Source organism: Drosophila arizonae, chromosome 3 (assembly GCF_054131065.1).
Source record: "Drosophila arizonae isolate 15081-1271.41 chromosome 3, UAZ_ARI_1.0, whole genome shotgun sequence".
NCBI lineage: Eukaryota > Metazoa > Arthropoda > Insecta > Diptera > Drosophilidae > Drosophila > Drosophila arizonae.
The window spans coordinates 11,622,010-11,644,884 of record NC_142923.1 but is presented as its reverse complement, the minus strand read 5'-3'; the positions used below and the strand labels follow the sequence as shown (position 1 = coordinate 11,644,884).

At 37.0% G+C, this 22,875-nt stretch overlaps 2 protein-coding genes across 4 annotated transcripts in view; one reads left to right on the top strand and one right to left on the bottom strand.

The window, feature by feature from the left end:
* The first annotated feature begins 1,440 nt into the window (after positions 1 to 1,440).
* LOC108609663 (uncharacterized) overlaps positions 1,441 to 22,875 on the top strand; it is an 82,975-nt gene continuing 61,540 nt past the window's right edge. The window contains exon 1 of the mRNA XM_089463805.1: positions 1,441 to 1,612. The gene's annotated coding sequence lies outside the window, so the exon portion shown is untranslated. The remainder of the gene's footprint in view (positions 1,613 to 22,875) is intronic.
* Positions 19,823 to 21,365, bottom strand: LOC108620415 (azurocidin-like). Of its 3 annotated transcripts, none has more exons than XM_089464920.1 (4): positions 21,151 to 21,365; positions 20,415 to 20,893; positions 19,934 to 20,329; positions 19,823 to 19,874 (listed from the first exon to the last, which is right to left on the bottom strand). In XM_089464920.1, the coding sequence occupies exons 1-3, from the start codon at positions 21,215 to 21,217 to the stop codon at positions 19,952 to 19,954; spliced, it is 924 nt and encodes a 307-aa protein (XP_089321046.1). In that variant the 5' UTR covers positions 21,218 to 21,365; the 3' UTR covers positions 19,823 to 19,874; positions 19,934 to 19,951. The 3 variants fall into 3 exon arrangements, with proteins under 3 accessions (XP_089321046.1, XP_089321047.1, XP_089321045.1); XM_089464921.1 differs by lacking the exon at positions 19,823 to 19,874 and having other exon boundaries at positions 19,876 to 20,329; positions 20,415 to 20,676; positions 20,734 to 20,893; positions 21,151 to 21,356; XM_089464919.1 differs by lacking the exon at positions 19,823 to 19,874 and having other exon boundaries at positions 19,876 to 20,329; positions 21,151 to 21,364.

The window sequence follows — 22,875 nt, the reverse complement described above, 5'->3', positions numbered from 1 at the left end:
AATAGATTAAAAACGAAAACACCAAAAAACAAAAATATAAAAAAAATAAATAAATCATTTGATTTGCAAATCAAACCAATTGCCAAATGCGACTGTCAAGTTGACACGTGAAAGTGCTTTTAATAGCAAATTTTTGAGGGAATCAAAGAGGATACTAAAGCTGTAACTTTATGCCGGATTTACGTAATGCCAATTTACGTAAATTTTTGATGAATATAAACTTTACAAAATATATATATATATGTCTCTATTAGCAAGATTGCCAGAAAATATTGAAAGTGTCTAGGTTTATATATATGTAGATATATATATCATATTCTATGCAGAAAGATATAGATATCATATCCGTAACATATGTAGGATATATAATCTTTTAATATATATTTACATCTGATAAACGACATGCTTGATGACACGTCAGCGAGCATGTCTACAAGCTGAGGCTATTAAAATGAAGCCTAAATAGCGTGACGTTAAGTAGAGGACTTCCCTAAAGTTTCATAAGTTTCGACTGAAACGTGCTTAAGAATCAAAAATAATATTTTAACTTTGTTTTTTTGGCAAAATAATTCCCAATGTAAATAGTCGCATAAAAATATCAAATTATCAACAAAAAACAACGAAGATAAAGGAGAAGGAATGGGAGAGCATAAGAGATGCAGGATTGCTGGATAAGCAGCTGTATCCAAAATCCACTCAAGTCATTCGGGTGGGCTCCAAATACGCTCATGTCATCGGGCCCATTGATCGCATTAGACAAAGTAAACACAATTATTTTGTTGCCTTGAACACGCATATGCGTGTGTGTGTGTGTGTGTGGCCACAAAGTATTCAAGACAACAATTTCCTTAAAGTTCTTATCACACACACACACACACACACAGAGGCAGACAGCATTATGTTTGTTTTTATGTTGAATATTTTTCATTTTTTGTTAACGAGATACAAAACGAACGAAGAAAATATATATACAAAAAAAAAAAAAAAAAGACTCAGCCCGTGGGGCTTTTACGTGCGACTCTGTGTCTGTGTGCATGTGTGTGTGTGTGTGAGCTGGGGGCGTGGCAAGCGGCTGTTGCTGTGAAAATTATGCAAATGATTGAGCAAATTATGTCCAAAAAATTTTCGTTGCCAGCTGACCTTTGACAGCCCCAAGCCCAGACTCTATCCTAGCCCCATCCCTAGCCCCAGCTCCACTCACGTCTCCATCAATAACATCATCATTATCATAAAAAGGAAGGTATCGTCGACCCACTCCTAAACCGAATCACTTCTAGAGCATCTTCAGTTGTTGTTAATGGCAACAAATCTCCTCAATTGGAATGTTTGTACAACAAAATATAAAAAAATCACAAAAAATAAATAAATACAAACAAAAATAATTTCTAGAAATGTTTTGGTAAAAAATACAAATATTTTTTTCTTTTGTTTTGCAGAACTTTCTGAATTCAGTCAGGTAAGAAATGTGAATGTGGATATTATAAGGACAACAGTTTCCTTTAACAGGACATACATATATTTAATGAAACTATATGAATTTTATATCAATTTACAAGATGTGTTGCCTTGGGCTTTATTAATTTAATTGTCACAGCTAAGAATTAAATTACATGTAAGTAAGTAATATGAATAAAATGTAAAATAAATAAATAAGTAAAATAAAACATAATAATGAAAGTAAATAAAATTAATATTAACAATTTAAATAGATTTTAACAAATTAAATTTATTATATGTATATATTTTATTTTTAAATATTTAAATTTAATTTTTAGCGCACTATAATACATAAATATTTTATAAATTATTCAAACAAAACGTCTAAACAAGTCGGTTCTTACTGACTGCTGAATACTCATTCTCTACCGTGAATACTTGAATATATATCCAGTTAAAAACTATGAAAAAAAAAAAAAAAAAACTTCCTAATACATATAAAAGAACTACAAACATTCCACGAATTTCGAAAATTTCCTTTTGGCTTTGCAAAAATTTAACATAAAATAAAGTGCAACAAATATTTATATTTAATTAAAACTCTAATTTGTCGATTTGCAGAGCGCTAATAATGTAGCTGTCGCATATCATTTCCAATGGTAATTATCAAATAATACGCTCTAATTGAAACGGGTTGACAGACCACACACATGCACACGCACACGCACACTCATATGCTGAGTGCTTCCAAAAATGTTGCCCCACATAATTCCATGTTAATCTACAAAGTGTGCCAAAACCAAATAAAAATTTGCCAACATGTTTTTTACATAATGCAATTTCGTATCATTATATTTATAGCTATTTTGTATGCCACTTTTTTGTTCATTTGCTTTTTTTTATGTCTGCATATTTCAATTTATTAAATGCGCAGCGCAACTTTTGTTGCAAATTAATTTGGCACGAAATTTGACTTTACGAAATATGACAGGGGATGCAGCAGCAGCAGCGGCAGCAGCAGCAGCAGTAGAAGAAGTAGCAACAGAGAGATGCAACAGTCACTGCTGCTCCTGCTGCTGCTGCTGCTGCTGCTGCTGCTGTTGCTGTTGCAATCGCAGCTTCATACGCACGTGTAAAACTCTCTCGTAATAACCGCAACTTAGTTAACTAAACAAGCTGACAGGCGGCTGATAGAAAGTGTGGGGCGTGTGGCGACAATTGTTGTTGCTACAGTTGCAGAGGAACTCCCCGTGCTGCTACTGCTGCTGCTCTGCCTCCTCCGGTTCCCACAACTTTTGGCAAATGTGCAGTGAAGGAAATTGCAAACAAAATTGCAACTTCCTGTCAGCGACAAAAACTTTTGCTGTGGCGCCAATGTTGCCACTTCCGTTTAGAGAACATACACACACACACACACATGCACACTCTCATCTGAGTGTGTGAGTGTGTGTGTGTGTGCTAAGTGCTGTCGGTTATTCATATGCAAACGCCATGGCAGCAGCCACAGCCAGCGCCATGTTTGGCAATCAAAATATTTCACTAAATTGCTGAGCCAAAGTGAACAAAAGCCAAGCAACAACAATAACAGCAGCAGCAGCAGCAGCAGCAGCAGCAGCAGCAGCAGTAGCTTCAGCAGCAATGGCCGCACCACAGGAAGAATAAAATATTAAATAAATTTTTGCAAAATTTTACAAACGTGACCAGAGCGCAGAGCCCATATCAGTCAGAGCGAGATAGCTGGCGACTCAACGGCAAATCCGAACTGTACGCTCCACAGTCTCAGAGCATATGTAAAGCGTTTATGTGAAGCTGCCTAGACAGGCAGGCCCCAGGCGCGACTGCAGCGGGTGTTGAAGTGAGGAGGCAAAGCGAAGCAGACAGTCAGTGAGAGGGAGAGAGAGAGGGAGAGAGAGAGGGAGAGGGAGAGCGAGAGTGAGAGGCTAACGTGCGTGCAAGCGAAAGTGTAGAATTAAATAAGAAATAGAAGCAAACTGACCGCAGGCCAAGTATGCTTTGTCCCTTTCTTAATGCTGGCGCGCACTTTGCACGTTTCGCCTTGCCAGTTGATGAGTTTTATTTTTCGCCGTTTATTTACAATACGCAAGCGAAAAGGCAGTGGGAGTGGGTGAGGGGGGAGGAAGGGGGTGGGGGCGACGGCCGCAAAGTATGTCATGCAGCAGCATTTTTGACTCTCATTTTGGCCGATTGGGCAGCAGATAAGAGAGGGACAAATTTGTGGTGGACGACGGAGCTGTGTCCAAAAATTAAAAATAAAACGTTAACTGTAACATTTGCAGTTACAGCTACAGTTAGACCTTTGTATTTGCACTTCGTGTTGTTCTTTTCGAGCTGCTGACAGTGGAGTCAAATAATGAAATGCAATGCGTAATATCTTTACTTCTATGCAATTTCTTTACTTTATGTCAATAAATATATTGATGCCTTTATTTAGTATAAAATATATGTACTTTGAAGTATCATAAATTTAGAATTACCCGATTCTCAAAATACAAACATTTTCAAAACATTTTCAGTTGATTTTTGGGAAACCACGCATTAAATTCCTCGGTTGAATATTTAACAAGGCAAACACCTTAAAAATGTAATATATGGAATGGGTGCCAAGGATGTTTTGGGAAACCAAGGTGAGAACAAAGCCTGCCAAAGGCTGCTCAACCCACTGTATGTATGTGAATACGTGTGCATGTGTATTTTTATGTGAGTATTAACGGCCGAATTATGATGAAGCGCACTTGACAGACGCCATCGTCTGTGGCTGCTTAATGCTAAACACCTGAAACACCCTGTAGCCGTGGCTATCTTCGTTTCAATTCGTTTCGTTTCTGTGTATAACGCTTGCTGCTTAAAGAGCGCAAGCAAGCACGAGAGAAAAAGAGCAAGAGATAGAGAGAGAGCGCACGCACGCACGCTGTGTTACTCATGTGCTGAATAAGCGCTCGCTGCTGGCATGTGTTGCGAAACGGTTGGCAGCATGTTGCGTACCGCATGTTGCCCTTGCCCAGCTGGGGCAGCACAAACAATGAGGCATTAATAAATAAATAAATCTGTGGCAGCAACTCCTTAGGGGCTTGCGTCTTTCCGTTTCTCGATTGTTTTCATTACTTTGTTTTTTGTGTGTACTTTTTTTTTTTTTTTTTTTGTTGACATGGAGCTCCTTTTGCAGCTTTGCCGCTGGCTTCATTATTTAACGCTGCAAAACAAAATGCTTGATTAATTGTGCAGCAGCTGACATGGCAAACCATTTACAATCGCCACGTGCTCTTTAAATATTTATAGATACAAATACAAAAACAAATATCTATGTCCGTCTGTTTGTATGTGTGTATATTGGAGTAGACGCTGCATCAATCATGCCAACAGCAACAACAACAACAACGGGAGCAAGAACAGTTAGCAACAAATTGACAAAGCGCTTGATGTGCCGCTGCTGTCCGCTGGATGGCGCCACTTTCGCTTTCAGCGTACGCTTATTCTCTGCGTTTGTGTGTGTGGGTGTTTGTGCTCGTGCCACAATGTGTGTGGCATGGCAACACGCATTAAATTTGATTTGGTCACGTTTCCAAGCTTTGTTCCACTTATGGCCAGCCCCAAACAATACAATAAAGGACACAGGGCTCGCTGCCCCCCGCCCCCTGCCCGCTGCAATCAGAGCCTAATAGACGAATTACTCTCATAAAATAATCGGGGGCATTCCGCATCTACAATGTCCACGTCCAGGCAGGTGCCACAATCTGTGGCAAGCTGCAAGCAGGAGAAAATAAAACGAGGCAAAAATCGAAACCAGTTGAACTGCTTTACAAATTCCTGCTGATCTTACAGCTGCCCCAAGCTATCCATCTCTCTCTCCCCCTCGCCCTCCCCTTCATTCGCCTTGGCTATCCCTTGAGATTCGCTGCAGCTGCCGCAAACAAAAGAATTTTTAAGCAGTTCCAGTTTATCGGCAGATTGAGAGAGACACAATTTTACAGCATCTGTCCAGGACAAGACGAAAAAAAAAAAAAAAAAAAGAAAAAAAAAATTGACTTAATGCCAGCAAACACAGAAAACTTTTGACAATTTCTTTTGCTTTCGGCCTTAAATCAGAGTCGTCGCTGCCATTTGATGTCAGCGGCCTTTGATGGCTCTTTAATGATGCTTGGCCCCCGTTACCCCCTCGCCTATATCCTCCATCTGCCCATCGACCCATCTCCCTCGCCCACCCTCTCCACAACTTATTTTCCCTTAAGGACTTGCGCTTTGTTCCCACTGTACACAAAAGATTTCTTTGATGATGATTCTCTTGGCAGCATGCGAGCATTTTAAGTCAATGCCTCGAAGCTTTAGGCCGAAAAACACCGAAAGACAGAGATTGTATGTGAGAGAGAAAGATATATAGATAGAGAGAGAGAGAGAGAGAGAGAGAGAGAGAGAGCCAGAGAGAGAGAGAAAGACAGAGAGAGGGCAGACAATATTTAACAATAATTGTAGATATCTAATTGGAGGCACTTGTATATACATATGTATATAAGCATTGCAAGCAACGTCTAATTGGAATCGTTGTATATGGAATCTCGCTCGCTCTCCCTCTCACTCTTTCTCTCTGTGCCTGTGTCCTATCGGTAGACTTACTAATCGGTGTTATCTAATTGGAATTATACCCAACTAAACTATTGCCACATATATACATATGTATTTCAAATACTTTCTTAGGCAATCCAATTGGAAATTCTACTTAATGTATGCAAATGGAATCAAACTCTCTCTCTCTCTCTCTTTCCCTCTCTTTCTTTCTAGTTGCCCCTATCTGTACAATTGATTCCTGATTACTGATTGGAGCTATGCAATGTATGAGCATATGAATTAATTGGAGCATTTCTGATTGGAACAATGTAAACCCTGCCATACTTAAACGCTACTTATGCTTTATTGTGTTCTATAATTGAAAGGTATATACTTCTATCCTATTGGAAATGTCTTATTGGAATCCATTTAATTACATGTAGATAATTACTTTAAGTACTTATTATTCAGGAAAGCTATGTAACGGCAGTTCTCTTATTGGAATTGATTCACTAGTTGGTTTCTAATTGAAAGTCTGTCAATTGGTATATGTATGTATATATACATATAAACCGAGCTCCATTACTGGAGTCCCAAAACAGAAAACTAATCAGAGCTGTCTGAAAATTGTATCTAATTTTATCGAATTCCATTTTCAATATAAATCGACGAACAGGCACATTGATAAATTCATATTTTTAATTGGATTCATTCGCTTTTATTTTATTAGAGCATATAAACTTTATGGCATATTTCTATTTGCTTGTTTTCTTCTGATTCGAGCAAAAAGTAAAACACTTTTTAAAGAAAGCTGACTAGATATATAGTCTAGTTAAATCTACATATAAAATATAATCATATACATATATTGTATAAATATTTAAAATTGTGCTTTGTATATATATATGTATATATATTTATTTATTTATTTTTTTTTTTCCTATTATTATTATTTTTTTTTTTTTTTTTTCTTTTTTTTTTAATTGGTTTAATTTGGGTTTTTATCTAAATACTGAGAAAAAAAAATATATAGAGTATATCAAATTTGAAAATTATGAAAAAATATTGAATATATATTTCTTTACAATTTTTTTGCTCGGTGCTTAAGTGCTTACTCAATATGGCCTACTAATAATTAAATATGTTTATTTATTTTTTTTTTTAAATATATTTGTATAATTATGTATGTATTAGTAAACTAATATACCCGCTTTGACCAGCTATGCAACGCATTCAATTAGAGAAATTTCAACTAGACCGCTTGACGTTAAATTGCAAGGGAAATCGTCTGTGTGTGTGGGTGTGTGAGTGTGTAGGAAATATCAGATATTGAATAAGTTTTGATATCGATATATGAGTGAATGAATGAATGATTCAATGAATGCAATGTGAATGGCGACTAAACTGGTTATTCGAGAGCTGAGCAAACGTCAATATCAATTATAAAACGCTCCAATTTCAGCTACCCCAAAAAATATAGAAAATACAAAAAAAATGGCAAAGTGAATTATGAATAACTATTTCTAAAACCAGAGAGATAGCTAGAGGGTGGGTGAGTGAGGGAGAGAGAGGGGGAGAGTGTGCAAGAGATATGAGAAAAGTGCGCATTCAGCTGCTGACAACTGGCAACACTTCATTTGTTTAAACAGCAGTTTGATCCTTTATTTTTAGCACACACACACACACACACACACTCGCAAACACACTCCCTTATATTTATACACACTTTTCACACTTTCCCTCTTGGTAATTTTGTTTTTATTCTGCATCTAAATAAATAATAGACAAAAAAAAAAGTTTCAAATTAAAATTTTCACAGATTGGCAGCGCGTCCCCAGGCGCGGCGAGTCCGGGCTCCCAGCTCTGCGGCACAGACTGAATGAGGTACTCCACTAGTTAGTCGCTTGTCAAACATAGACATGGACACGCACACACACACACACACACACGAAAACTATGCTGCGAGCCCTTCAGCTGCTGCTGCTGCTGCCTGGACTCGGCTGCTGTTTGATTTCATTTCATCATTTGACGTCGGAACAATTTGCCGGCCGGTTGAGCTGGCCTGAACTGGGCGTTGCGGGCCAAAGAAGCATGCAGCAGGAGGTGGCGTGGCAGCTTAACTCCCTGCTGCATATAGCCGTGTGAAAATCCAGCGCTATGATTTTTGTAATTTGATTTGCAGATTTTGTCAGCTGTGGCGTGGTCTGTGCGAGAGAGAGAGAGAGAGAGAGGGTGAGAGAGGAGTAGGATCTGAAAGGGACTATACAGTGGGAGCCTGGAGTCTGGAGGCAGCTGAATATGGCGACACGTATCGACACATCAAATAAATTGCTCGAATTCCCAATGATGAGCTCACAATTTGGATTCTGGCAGCTGGCATTGCCGACGAGTTGTCGTCCTGTTCCTACTCCTGCTCCTGCTCCTGCTCTTCCTCCTGCTCTTCCTCCTGCTCCTGCTGCTGTTCCTCGTCTAGTCTGACCAGGGACTAGGACTGGAGCTGGGATTTGGTTGCGTTTTGTTGAGTGCTTTTGGGCTGTGTGTATGTCTGATACAAACAGCTCCTGCCCCATCCATTCCCCGCCTCCTGCTGCACAGTTTTATGATGATGTTGCTGCTTTTTGTGTTTGATCAATTTGTATTCTTCAGTTACATAGTTTATATTTTGCTTTCATGCATTTCAATTTGCTGCCAAGATTCGTAGCGAATCTGTTACTCCTGCTCCTGCTCCTGCTCCTGCTCCTGCTCATCCCCTTACCCATCTGTCTGTGCGCCTTGTCATGTGTCAATTGCAACGTTGCTTATGTGCTGAAGAATTAAAATTCAATTCTGTTTTCCATATGCACAGAGCGGAAATTGGAAAAATCGAAAAGCGCAAAAAGTCATTTTTAAAGTCGTAAATTTCACATCAAAACTCAAATTGTGATCTTTGAGATTGCGATTCAAAGCCTTTAATTTATGAGAGAATAAGCAGGTATGTAGAAGTTGATTGAAATATAAAATATTTCATTTATAAGTAAGGAACTATGGAAGAAGAGATCTCCATATAAAATATCCTTGAATTCAAAAATTAACGAAAAAAGCAAATCAAATTCAGAAAACAAAAGATATAATTATAAAATGAATAAAAAACAAAACATAAATAAAATAAAATAATAAATAAGAAAACTAATTTTAGATAATCAAAATTTAAATAAAAATGTTTAGAGATTAAAAAGAAAATAAAATAAAAAAATATATTTATTTAACTTATTTTTTTCTTACTTGTTTCATTAAATTTTTATTTTACTTTATTTATACAAAAATAAAAAACAAAAACAAAAATAAATAATAATATTATTTTGATAAATTAATTCAAAATATTAAATAAACATAATAAATCAAATGGATATCATTTATTTATTTAATCAAATATATAAATACATAATACATATTCAAATCGAATGAAATTCACCAATTTTTATTTTTTATGTTTAATTACTTCTCTACATTTATTATTATATATGCACACTTTTTTATTTGTATTTATTTATTTATTCTTTTTTGAGCTTATCATCTGTGACTCCACAGCCTTAGATAACGTTGTTGAAAATGTTTTCATTAAACATAAGCAACTTCTCGCTTGTCAACCGAATCCAAGCTCATATTTGAGTAGACTTCTTCAAGTCTGCTCTTAGCATATAAGCACCGTCTTAGCTAGTCAACTCTGCAAACTCTGCAATATGCAAAGCTGTTTTAGTTTCCCAAATGTCTTGGCCAATGCACAAACGAAATGGCCAACAGCTCGAGGCCTGATGCTTGTCTACCTGTGGAGCAATCAGTTAACAGCAATAGCGTTAGCTTAAATCACGTTTAATCGCTACACCTGAAATAATCTCGGCTCTGCTGCATATATTCATACACTTTCTTGATTGCTCCTGCTCTATGCCAGGACAATAAGACAACAGAATTAAAATCGAATTGAAGAGCTGCTTAAAGAGCAGCAGAGTGAGCAGAGGGAAGAGGAAGAGCAGCACGTTGATTAGAATATTCAGAAGCAATTTCGTTTATGAATTCGTCTCGCAAGCCTTTCTGGCGCAAAGTATATTCCAATGCTGGCCAAGAGGGTTTGGGCCTCTGCTATTATGAACTGGCCAAAACTCTGTTTTCTTCAGGGCCCTTTGGGTCCTTTCATTTAATGATGCCGCTGTGACGTCATCAAGCGCAACTTACGCTAATTAAAATTCCCATTTAATTGGCATTGACTGTTGTTTGTCTTCGCTCGGCGTATATTCATTTCGTGTTGTCTTTTTTTTTTTCTTTTTGCTTTTAATTTTTACGTGAATGTTTATTCAATAAAAATAAGCTGCATGGATGACAGGAGAGTTGACCAATTGCACAGCAGTTACAGCAGCAGCAGCAGCAGCAGCAACAGCAGGAGCCGGCAGCAAGAGCAGGAGCAGGAGTGGGAGCAGGGGCAGGAGTTGCCATAGAAAAGAAAACTGTCATCGAACCGAATGTGAATGAGCCACTGAAATCAATTTAAATGGCATCATTCAATGACTTCAACCACACACACACACACACATGCATGCACACATCACACACACAAACACACACATTGAGAGAGACAAAGACATGCGACCGAACACATTGACAGTTTATTAACTGTTCGAAATATTTGTAACGCAGCCCACCCACGATTGAGGTCTGGAATATCGGCCATTACATCGGCCCATTAATTAGTGGGCATTGAGTTGCAGCTGCTGACAGCCTCAATGACAACAACGGCAACGGCAACGGCAACGGCAACGGCAACGACAATGACAACGACAACGACAACGGAATACCCTTATTCCCCAAGGGGGAGGCTGACAACTCCAGTCCCTGCTGAAGGACCACACAGCCTCGCCTTCAGTCAACCTCAAGCAAAGAGAGAGAGAGCGAGAGAGAGACGGCAAGATAGAGAGAGAAGTGAAAAAAGCAAACATCTTCGTCAACTACAGTCGCTGTACTTGTTTTTCCCTCAGCTTCTCCCAGCCTCTACCTCACTCTCTCTCTCTCTCTCTCTCTGTCCTCTTCTTATCTCCTTTTCACTTGACATTCATGCCAGCGCATCGGAATTTATGATAATCACGTTAATTAATGTTAAATTTATAATTTAACTGAATAATTTGTCAGCCGCGTTATTTTGCCGTTCTTTTTTATTGGTTTTTCTTTCTGATTAAATGATTTACGCAATTTTAATCACATCACAAATTTAAGATTAGCTCATTGATTTTGACTGAATGATCTCTATGAGATAAGATAATGGTAAGGGGTCAAGAGAACCTTGAGTCAAAGCTACGTGTAGTTCGCACAATCCTTTACATTATTGTTTTATTGTAAATGGAACTCTTTAGGCATATCTGGCTACAAAATACTTCTTATATAAAATAATTTAACAAATTTTGTAAAGCCCTAAAATATTAAATACAGACAACAAAAGTTTTCTTTGAAAAAAAAAAAAAAAAAAAAAAATTTGAATTTTGATATAAATTAGATGAAATATATTTAAAGATTTATAAGTATGATATCGAATATAAATGAAATTAGTTTTATATAAATTAAATGAAATATGCTTAAAGACTGATATGTATGATACACAATATTGGATTCAATATTTTAAAAATTTTATAAATTAATTAAAATGTGAAAATTATATAAATTCATGTACTCTTTTATAGTAAAAAGAAGCGAGAGCCCAAAAGGCGGTTTAATTTCCAGTTTTATAGACATTATTATGAAAACGACTATAAAATAAAAATTTTATATTTTCATTTAAATCAAAATTCATCTGGCTCTGTGCTGCTCTTCAGCCCAAAAATAAAAAGACGCAAAAAAAAAAACAAACGAATCACATTTAATTTAGTGTAAATCAAAACGCGTCTCTATTTATGTGCCGATGAAATTTCAACTCAAGCGCAATGCAATAAAACGTAATGAGCGGAGCGCAAGGGACAGGAGCAGGAAGGCGCAGGAAGCGCACCTGTTGTGTGTCTAGCAGGTGTGATCGACAGAGACTTGAGACAATGCCGCAAACAATGCCAGAACAAGACGTAAACAGCACCCGCAGCAAAAGCTGCCCCAAACGGTGTGGCAGGATGGGGCAGGTGGGGGGCCCTGATAGAGGGTGGGCAACTGTGAAAAGTGAAATGCGCGACGAGGCACAGAGTAACAAACAGGTGCTAATCGAAATATAATGTTTCAGCAGCGGTCGCACATAAAAAATGATACGCCAATAAAATTTAATAATTTAAAAATGAAACAACAACAACAATAACAACAACAACAACTGCAGCAAAGAGGAAACGCCGCGTAAAGCCGGAAAAACATAATAAAAAATTCATGAGCTTTACGAGAATCGCATAGCAAGGCCAGCAGCTGAAGAAGAAGAAGAAGAAGCAGCAGCAGCAGTAGAGAAGTAGAAGAAACTGAAACAAAAAGTGCAAATAATGAATGACGAACGCTCTGACAAAAGTGGGTGTTGAAAGAGAGCGAGAGTGAGGGGTGTGTGTGAGAGTGTGTGAGAGGGAGGGAGTGAATTGTCGTTGACAGCAGAATGACATAAAAATGAATCGTTTTGCCTACTTAAAGGCGCATAAAAAGCAATTTCCGCCTTTAAAGCCATAAAACACGCGCAGCCAACTGCAAAGGTAAGCAAAGCACGCTTATTGATTCGGCCTGGCCCAGACCCACCTGGCCAGCTGGCAGAGAGGTGCTTTCTCTTGGCAGTTGGGTGTTGGTTCTTGGCTCTTGGCTGAAGCTAGAGCCGGGCTAGCTGAGTGGGCTGACTGGCTGGCATACAAAGCACTTAAGCAAACAACAAATATTTAGTGTCGCAATGATAATTACAATGACAACAGGCGGGAGGATTGGAGCAATGGTAGCGCTGACACCATATACAGATATCTCACACAGAAATGTACATATGTATATACATGTATATAAACATATACATGCACATAGGTAGCATATATAAACATATATCCTTGATATATATATGTCTTTGTATTTACACACATTTTGTGTTTACCTTTGCATGACCAGTCCGTCACTTTGACAATCATAATGAGGCAAGCAGCACAGACCACCAGCAACTACAACAACAACAACAGCACACACACACATACGCATACACATACACATACAAAATGGCTGACAGTAGCAGCAGAGAGCTGACTGCAGAAATGCTATAACAATCACAGCTAGAGCAGCTAGAGATGAACACAAATGCAAATCTGAAATAATTGAAATATACTGCAAATGTGATTGAATATAAATTATAAATGAATAAATGTGAAATAAGTGATCAAAACTATGTGTTTACTTTTAAGAGCTATTTTATGATCTTAGTGCTAAGTGCCAAATTATTAAACTTAAATCAAGAACCAATAATAATTCAATCATAATTATTATTTTATGAAATAAAAAATTTTAAATAAAAAATAAATATTAAATATTTGAAATTAAATATTAAATAAAAAATAAAAAATTTTAAGTGTCTAGAATAAATCTTTGAAAACAAAATTTACAAACTTGAATACATACTTAAAAATTGTTATTTTATTTAAACTTCAAAATTCACTGTTATGAAACCATGATAACTATTTATTAAAACTTTGAATGTTATAATAAATTTTTATTTTTTATCCAATGGTATTCTAAATCATATGTTGAAAATTTTTATTTTTTTTTTTATTTATATGGGACACTTTATTTTTAATCAATTTACTGCATACAAACGTGTTCTGTTTAACAATTTTTTTGTTTTTTGTTTTTTTTTTTTATTTTTATTTTTATTTTTTTTAATTTAAGTTTACAGGACACGTTGTCCTTTTCTACTTAAATATAATTATATTTAATATGGAAATTGATTCTTTAGAGTTTAACATACATATGGGGAAAAATTTATATAAAAACCCCATAAAAATAACTTAACTTGACTCAAAACTGGAACTCAGAAATAAGTTTAATATTTCTACTATGTATGTATGTATATGTATATAATGAATATATTATTTATTGCATATATATATTGTTATTATACGTATTTTTATTTAGTAGATTTGATATTATTTAATTGACTTTTGAGCTTCAGGCTGTCCAATTACAAAATGTATTCAAATATTTAAGAGCTTTAAATTATTTTTAGTTTTTATGTTAACCATATAACTATGTAAATTTGTTTATATATGTGTACGTAAAAACTAAAATATTTCAATACATTTTGCATTTGGACAGCCCGAAGCCACAAATAGGCTTTTCATTGTTAGCAACTCAAATATGAATATTCTTTGGCAAATTACCGAAAAAAAATAAAATAAAATAAAATAAAAATAAAATAAAATAGTATTTAAAAAGGTTTTTTTACATTAAAAAGTGAATTTATATTTGTTAAATTTGGCAAACGGCTTGCTCATAAATTATGAACGCCTTTTGATTTATCAATTAAGTATGCAATATTTTCACTTAAAATATATTTATTATTTTTAAGTCGGAACTAAAAAAACTGTATCTGTATAAAATATATGCCTGGATTATGTTATATAAATTATATAAGCAGCTTGCGTCCTGGCTCTTAAGTTCGTTTTTGTCAGATTCAGACAATTGGAAATTTGTATTTTTCAGACAGACTCTATACATAGATAGAATATAAAGCCAAGAGAAGTTTAAAATTATTCCAAAAGATTGCGTTTAGTCAAAATAATCAAAAAGTATTATTTATATGTAAATTCATATTTTGTCTTAAAAGTTTGGATCTTCAGAAAGTTATGAACTTTGTGATTTGGCTTTATATTCGTCTTTCTATAATTTATTCATTTACATAATGAAATATATTAAAGCATATGAATATAACTAATCATCTATATGTATATATGAATATATTTATTTATATTTTCTTATTAGATACATACTTGCGATATATCCATCCAATCTCGCTCACGCTTTCATCTCTAATGGCCCAAAGAGGTCGTCGGCTGAGGTCCAGTTGAGGCCGGCGCCGCTGCCGCTGCTGCTGCCGTCGTCGTCGCTGACGCCGCGTGTCTCTTTAGGTCTGTTGTCCGCTATAACGATGATGGCTAACATGTTGGCTCATCGTGTTGCCATTGTTGCTGCTGCTGCTGTTGTAGTGTTGTTTACCTTGGCAGAAAGCGCAGGCAGGCAAGCAAATCTATGTTCCTTGTTGACTTTTGCTTTTATTTAATTTTGTGGCAAGGCGGACCGACTATAAATACACAAATGCCATGTTTACGTCGTCCTGCCAGTCTGAATAAGTGCGTGTGTTTATATGTCAGTGAGTGAGTGTGTGTGTGTGTGTGTGTGTGGGCGCAGCAAATAAACTTTAATTGTTGCAGCCACAGCGTGTCCTGGCACACGTGTTCATGTCTCTCAGTGAGACTCTGTGAATTGTTGTCGTTGTTGTAATGCTTAACTTAATGCGCTGTTATCCTTTAACTGCTTGGGCGACGCACACACACACACATGCACGCACACTGACAGCTGCAGTACCGTCACACTAATACATATTCATGTTAATGTCAGCGCATAAATCTTGCAAAGTCTTCTAACACCTGTCAGCCATTTTACAAGGTGTTTCCACTTAATACATCGACAGAGACACACGACAGTGTGTGTGTGTGTGTGTGTGTGTGAGAGAGAGAGAGAGAGAAATAGTAAGACAGCATAAGTTGTTATAGCTTCCTCACTCTCTTTCACTCACACACACACTCTCTCTCTCTTTCTCTCTCTCTCTCTCTCTCTCTCTCTCTCTCTCTCTTTCTAGCTATCTCACTCCCTCACTTTACCTTTGCCATTGTACGTCATGTGTCAATGTGTCTGTCATGTGTCCAGCGCTGCGTGTGATATTGACAGTTGGGACAGGGGCGTGCGGAGCCCAAGAGGAGGCCAGGCGAGAGTCCTTGTCCTGTAATCGCTGAGTGAACGCCAATTGCTCCGCATTGTGCCAAATTTGCCAAAAATGAAGGAAGACGACGATAAAGGAAAATAACTTAGACCGCAGACGCTGATGGAATAACTGTTGCCTAACTGAACTCAAAATTATGGTAGGTAAATGTGCAGATGTTTTCAGCCAAGCCAAAGCAAAGCCAAAGTAAGGCAAAGCAACAACAACAGCAACGACAACAACAACAACAACAACAGTGAGTGAGAGTGGAGAGACCCGCAACAGGACCAGGCAGCAGGATGACAACCACGTTGACATTGATTGAACGTTGTCCACAACAAACAGCAAACACACACACACACACACACGCACGCGCTATGTATATGCTATTGGCCATCGCTCATTGTGTGTGTGTGTGAGTGTGCCGGGCATAGAGGAAACGGCATACAGGTTGTTAGTCACACGGTGTTGATTGTTATACCCTGGCGATAAAGGGCCACAACGAATGTGCGACAATGTTTATGGGGCCCGAAGATAATTAGCTCAACAAGGAGCTAACTCTATGGCACTCGATTATCGATAAATATGACTATCGATAGGGCCGGCTAAAGGTATCAATTTATGATGTGTTTAATAGTCGATTTTTCTATGGATCTATATCAGTCTAATTACATTTGTGAATGGAGCTAATAAGCCAAAATACCTTTCTTGTGCAGTCGATGTAACTTGTGTAACGATGTTAACTGTAAATATATATAACTCTACTCATCGAGAGCCAACATTTTTACTTTGACTTTTGTACATTGATTACTCAATTTCGATTTGCTTAGGAATTAAAGATCTATGTGGACTTATATTTGTATATGGCTTGTTTCAATTTGATCAAAGATTAATCATTTAATTATGCTATAAGTCTGCGGGAGTTTACGTATGATATCATATCTATGATAATATAGATTTACTTAAATTCTATTTAATTGATAAATTATTTTAATAGGCTTGTTAAAATATTTCTATTTATTATTTAAAGCTTCTTTAAAATAGAACTTTTTAAGTTAAGTAAATTGTATTAGTTTTTTTATTTATTTTTTTTATATATAATATATTAAGAATTACCTTGTATTGAAACATTTTAATAAATAATATTTAATGCTCTGTAATCGAAGCGTAGAAATATTATGACCTTGCTGCTTGAAAATTATTTATATATTATTTTAATTTAGCTACAATTATGGAATATTCGAAAATATTTAACAAATTCTTTATTAAATTCATAAATACTACTATAGAAAAATATACGCGTATTTTTTATAAGCTTCTCAATTATTAAGCTGCAACAAAATTTGTTTTCGATTTCATTTCCCATCGGAAATGCATCACAAATAATTTTATTACTACTTTTCACTACTTACAGTGCATTTAATTATTATGAGTTGAATGTTTATAAATAACAATATACAGTATATTGTAAATGTATAAAGAAAAAACTCAAATTTTACTTATATTTTGATTCATCTTCAATTTACTCACTCCCGCCTATCTATTTTCTACTCATTTAAGTTGAGTCTCTTATTCATAGTGTAAGTAGCTGAGCACTCAATTAGTGAAATGTATTTAATTCCAAATACCTTTTGCTGTTCCTGCTGCTGTTGTTGTTGTTATTGTTGCTCGATAGTGTAGCTGTAGTTCGACTTCTTAAGCAGCTAACCGCAAAAACCATTTCCTGTTCCTTTTTACTGGTTTTTGTTGTGTAGTTTGAGTTGTTGCGGTGGCGCTTTGGGTGTTTGGTTTATTTTAATTGCCTGGACTCTTTAATTGCTGAAATATTTAAATTAGTTTGCTGAGAGCTGTCGTCGGCGATTTGAGTGAGCAGGTGATTCAATCTAGTGTGTGTGTGTGTGCGTGTGCGTGTGTGTTTGAGAGCTTAACTTTGCGACTTACTGTAAATGTATAATGCTTCTATATATGCATGTATGTGCGTGTGTGTGTGTGGCCTGACCGTTGCCAGCCATTAAATTACATTGAACCGCACCCGAAAACAGGATACTTTGTAGCAAACAACAATAGCAACAATGAACTGAGCCAAAGGACGCTCAGCGAACGAGCGAGCGAGTGAGCGAACGAACGAGCAGGTTTTCGTATTTAAGACGAAATAAATTGGATTAGAAACCGCAAAAATCCAATTGTCTATTGTGGTGCGGGCTCGAAGATGCCGCACGTAACGCCCTCACGCTCAGAACCCCCACCCCCTTCGCCACCAACCTTTTCCACGTCCACTTGCTACTTTTCTGACTTTTCTGGGCTGCTTTAGATGTTGGCAACCTGGCCGAATCTGAGTTCGACTCCAAATCCGAATGTGGGTCTTAAAATATTTAGCAAGAAATGCGGCGAGTTTTTGTCTGTTTGTCAACGATGTCACACGCTCTCTTTCTCTCTCTCTCTCTCTCTCTCTCTCTATCTCTCGCTCTCTCTTGCTTGCTCAGTAACTGCAACGGTCTCTGTCTCTGTTTGTATGTTTGTATGCAAATCAAAGACTAATTGGATTTTTAAGCTCAAAATGTCAATGCCGCTACATGGTGCTTGCTCCCTGGGCTTTAGTCTGCAGCTCAGATTCAAACTCAGCTGTGTCTCTCGTGTCTGTCTGTTTGTGTTTGTGCACCTGACTAGATGGCAAAAAAAAAGAAGAAGAGAAAAAAAACGGTTGACAAAGGCAAATGAAACGTCGACGACCGGCGTCGTCGTTCTTATTTGGATTTATGTATTCGGTAAGCGATTTAAGCCGCACAGCAAACAATCTCCGATGCGTACAGTGAGCCCCAGCTAAATGAGCAGGGCGCTACTGCTAGCTAGCCGGCTGGCTAAATGCGCATGCAAATGGCACACTAATTTGATTCTATTTAAATCACATTGTGGACATCAGGCGACTTGGCTTAAACGCCCACTGATGGCTGTTTTGTTTGTGGGCCAACTCCAACTCAGAGCTCGAGCTCCACTAATAGTTAGCTGGCTGGCTAGCACAACCGTTTACAGTTGCTATGGCATGCTATTCCACGCTGCGGTTGCTGTGGCTCTACCTCTCTCTCTCTCTCTCTCTCTGTCTCTCACTCTCGCTCAGGCTCTCTTGGCCTCTGGCCCGCATGACGCGCACTCATCACGTAACAGTTTCTCGTGGTGTGTGTGCGCCTCGTCTCGTTTAAATGAGTGCCTTGAGTATCTTTTCTATTTGCGTGCACGCAGCTGCCAGCCAAACAGTCTGCAGCCTACAAACATGTCCTTGCCACCCAACAACAACAGCAACAGCAACAGCTACAGCAACAACAGCAGCGGCAGCAACAACAGAAGCGACAGATAACAAACACTCTACTAGTGGACCCAAAAGCACCTATACACACACACGCACAAGCACACACACACACATGCACACACTCATCTACTCTACTGTCTGTTTGACTAGCTGCTGTTGGTCCCCTAAGCGGGTCGGCGCATCATACGCTCACCACGGCCAAAAGCAGCTGCGAAGTAGCTGTCATGTTAGCTGCCGGACATGCGAAGTCGATAAAGCAGAGCTTCATGTGCTAAGCCTAACCAAGCAAAATACCCTTCCAATTGGAAATCCATTGCAATATAAGAAGGGAAATTTTGACATGTCTCACTTAAGCATCTTAGCATATGCAAATTAGTCGGAAATTTCAATTATTAGAAGACGACTGCACAGTGGAGATAATCAACTATAGTACAAATTTAGTATTATTAAATTTACCGATATTAACCTCTATCTACTGTACTTCTGTACAAATAAATTAGAGTTTTATTTAATATATTATTGATTGAAAATGTTTTAATTTTGACATTTTTTGATTTGTTTCTCCTTAGATTTTACTTGAATATATTTCAAATATAATATTTAAATAATTAAATTTAAATGTTGTTCACATTCTATGAACACCACAGACAACTGCAAGAACATTAATTTTTAATGTAGAAATAAAATTAATATCATATATAGGAATTTACACATTAACGTTTTCAGGGTCAGCCCACCAAATAAATGCTAATGGCCAAAACAAGTAGCCACTGGAAGCAAATCGAGCCATCCATCGATGCCATCGATAGCATCGGTTCCATCACTGGCGGATCTTTTTTGAAGTGGAGGTAAATGGCTCCGTTTATCCATTTTCTAAATGCATACACAGATGTAAACACATGAAATCGTGAGGATCTATGTAAGACGAATATTCCCTCAAGTCTACCGTTGCACATTATCGGGATACCAGAGTCGCTATGGTCCGCTGAAGAACGTTTGATATATCTTTTGAAAGTGCAAAACATACCAATTGTACGTGTCCGTTTATAACAATCTTTTGGGGAGACACTATAGTTTGGTAGTGCAATAGGCTGTGTGCTCAATACCTAAAGTTGAAAATACAAAAATCAAATAGTTTAAATCAATTTACACGTTCCATATTATAGTGAATATAATTATTGGTTTGCTTACACTAGTATCTACAGCCCAGCCGATTCCAATACATTTTGTGAATGGTCTTATTTTCGTCATGGCTATCGGTACATATCCAAGTTTTCCTTTAATGGGTAGTGTATCTTCATCAGTGAAGGCCAGTCCAATATTGTAGCTCGATACGCCACTTTTATACAAGCCATGATATCTTAAAGCAGCGATTCCCAGTACTAGGGATGTTGTAGTTATACCTTGCAGGTACGTAGCCCCTACTACACCCAGTACATCCTCTGCTTTTTTTCTGCACAGTATCATTCGGAATATCAGAAAACAGATTCTTCCAGATACACACACATACCCTATTATACATTCGGCAGTTGTAATAAGCACACGATTGTGAATAAGAGTCGCCGCACATATGTATCCACTGCCAGCCAATTCAGACTCCTTTTTGAGGTAACGTATTGTGCCCAAATATGGATATTCCTCAATGGTGACCTTACCTCGTTTAGCTTCGACTTTAAAGAATAATCGACGGTAAGTCGAAGACAGCTCCAGTTAAGACTACTCGATTAGGAGATCCCTTAAGCCTGGCAATCAACTGATACTCCAATCAAAATAACATTCAAAGCACAATGGCAATGACTTATATAGGGTATATATAGATATAATCCATAGAGCATGTTTTCATACCGTTCAACAGGACTCACATTCTCTCCTAATCGAGCAATCTCGACATATTTATTCCAGTGCACTTGGATTTATTAGGGCTTACCTCCGTTCATCAATAAAAAGAGGTATAATAGGCCAATATTAATTATTAAAATGGCTAAACAGACCATGATAATTGATTTGGGGAAACACAGAGATACAAAAATTTTGAAGAAAATCAACAAATTAAAAAAAAAAAAAAAAAAAAATTAAAAAAAAAAGGCGAACTGACTTAGGTCACATAGTAAACGGTTTTCAAACACAACATCGTAACAAATTTCAAATTTCGATGACTCTAAAAGCAAAGTATGTAGACTCAAGGTACCATTTAAATGGGATTTTATTGAAATAAACTCGATCTGCGAGTGTAGATATTTTGTAAATGAATTTTTATTAAATATATAATTTGATTAATCTTTTTTTTTTATTATTGAAAATCCTTTTTTTAATGTATAGTATTTTTTTAATTTATTTATTATTACAATATTTTTTATATTTTTATACCCTGAACCCATTGAAAATGGAAAATCAGGGAATAATGGTTTTGTGAAAAGTATGTAACAGGCAGAAGGAATCATCGCAGACCCCATAAAGTATATACATATATTCTTGATCAGCATGACGAGCTGAGTCGATATATCCCTTTCCGTCTGTCGGTCTGTCCGTCCGTCCGTATGAGCAAAGGATCTCAGAAGATATAAGAGCTAGAGAGCTGAAATTTGGCATGCATACTCGTATATACCATAGGTAGTACAAGTTTATCTTATTTTTTTTCGATAACTCGTCTGAGAATAATTGAAAAATCGACTTTGTTTCTTCAGCCTAATTTGAACACTTTGGACCTGGTGACTTCAAATTAGCGTTGTACATAAAGTTAATGGATACAAAGATTTTGTAATTTACAGATTTTGTATACCATACCCCCTTCGCCCCCAATTAAAAAAAAACGCATTTCAAGTACTTTAGCCATATGATCATGCTTTGGAAGTTTCATTAAGATAGTCATACTACAAGAGAAATTATTCAACTAATAAATTCTCATAATATTGCCCACAATGCAGCGCAGCCCAAGCGCAGTCGCTACTAACTGTGCATAAAAGAAGTGCAGAATGAGTAGAGTATCAGCTTGGAGGGCTTAGGGTATCTCCCAGTCTCGACTGGAGCCTTCTTACTTGTTTATATATATTAATTAAAAGTTCATAAAAGAACGAGGCTTTCAAAAGTGATTATGACGATTATTAGTCGGTAGCACGATACCGGTTAAATCTCATTCATCATACGCCGCGTGGTTAGACCGGCAAAGACTATACGCGTTTACGAGTATTAGAGTATAGATTCTAACTCGATCCATATACGCCTTAGTCAGCCAGAGTCAGGAACGGGGTGTGGCATAGCAGGCCATCGGATGATGGCAGCGCCTGAAGTCTATTAATTACACATGTTGCGTCAAAATGAAATCGTTTTCCATTTATTTTTATGCATTTTTCTGTACAGTTTGTCAAAGTCCAATAAGTGTAAGAAAATATCCCTCACATTTGTTAGCCTTCGGCAGTTTTCTACAGCGATTTTTCAACAAAATTATGGACTATAAAAATAGCCAGCCAAAGGATTTCGACAAGGCCGCGTGCTGTGCGCCCAATCGATGCCTTTAAAATAGAATGCAAAAAACGTAAAAAACGAGAGAGAGAAAAAAATATATAAAATGAGAACAGAAAAAATACAAATATGAGCATATGAGTCAAGCTGGCTTAATAAGGTCGCTGTGCGTCAGTTGGTCGCAAATATATAT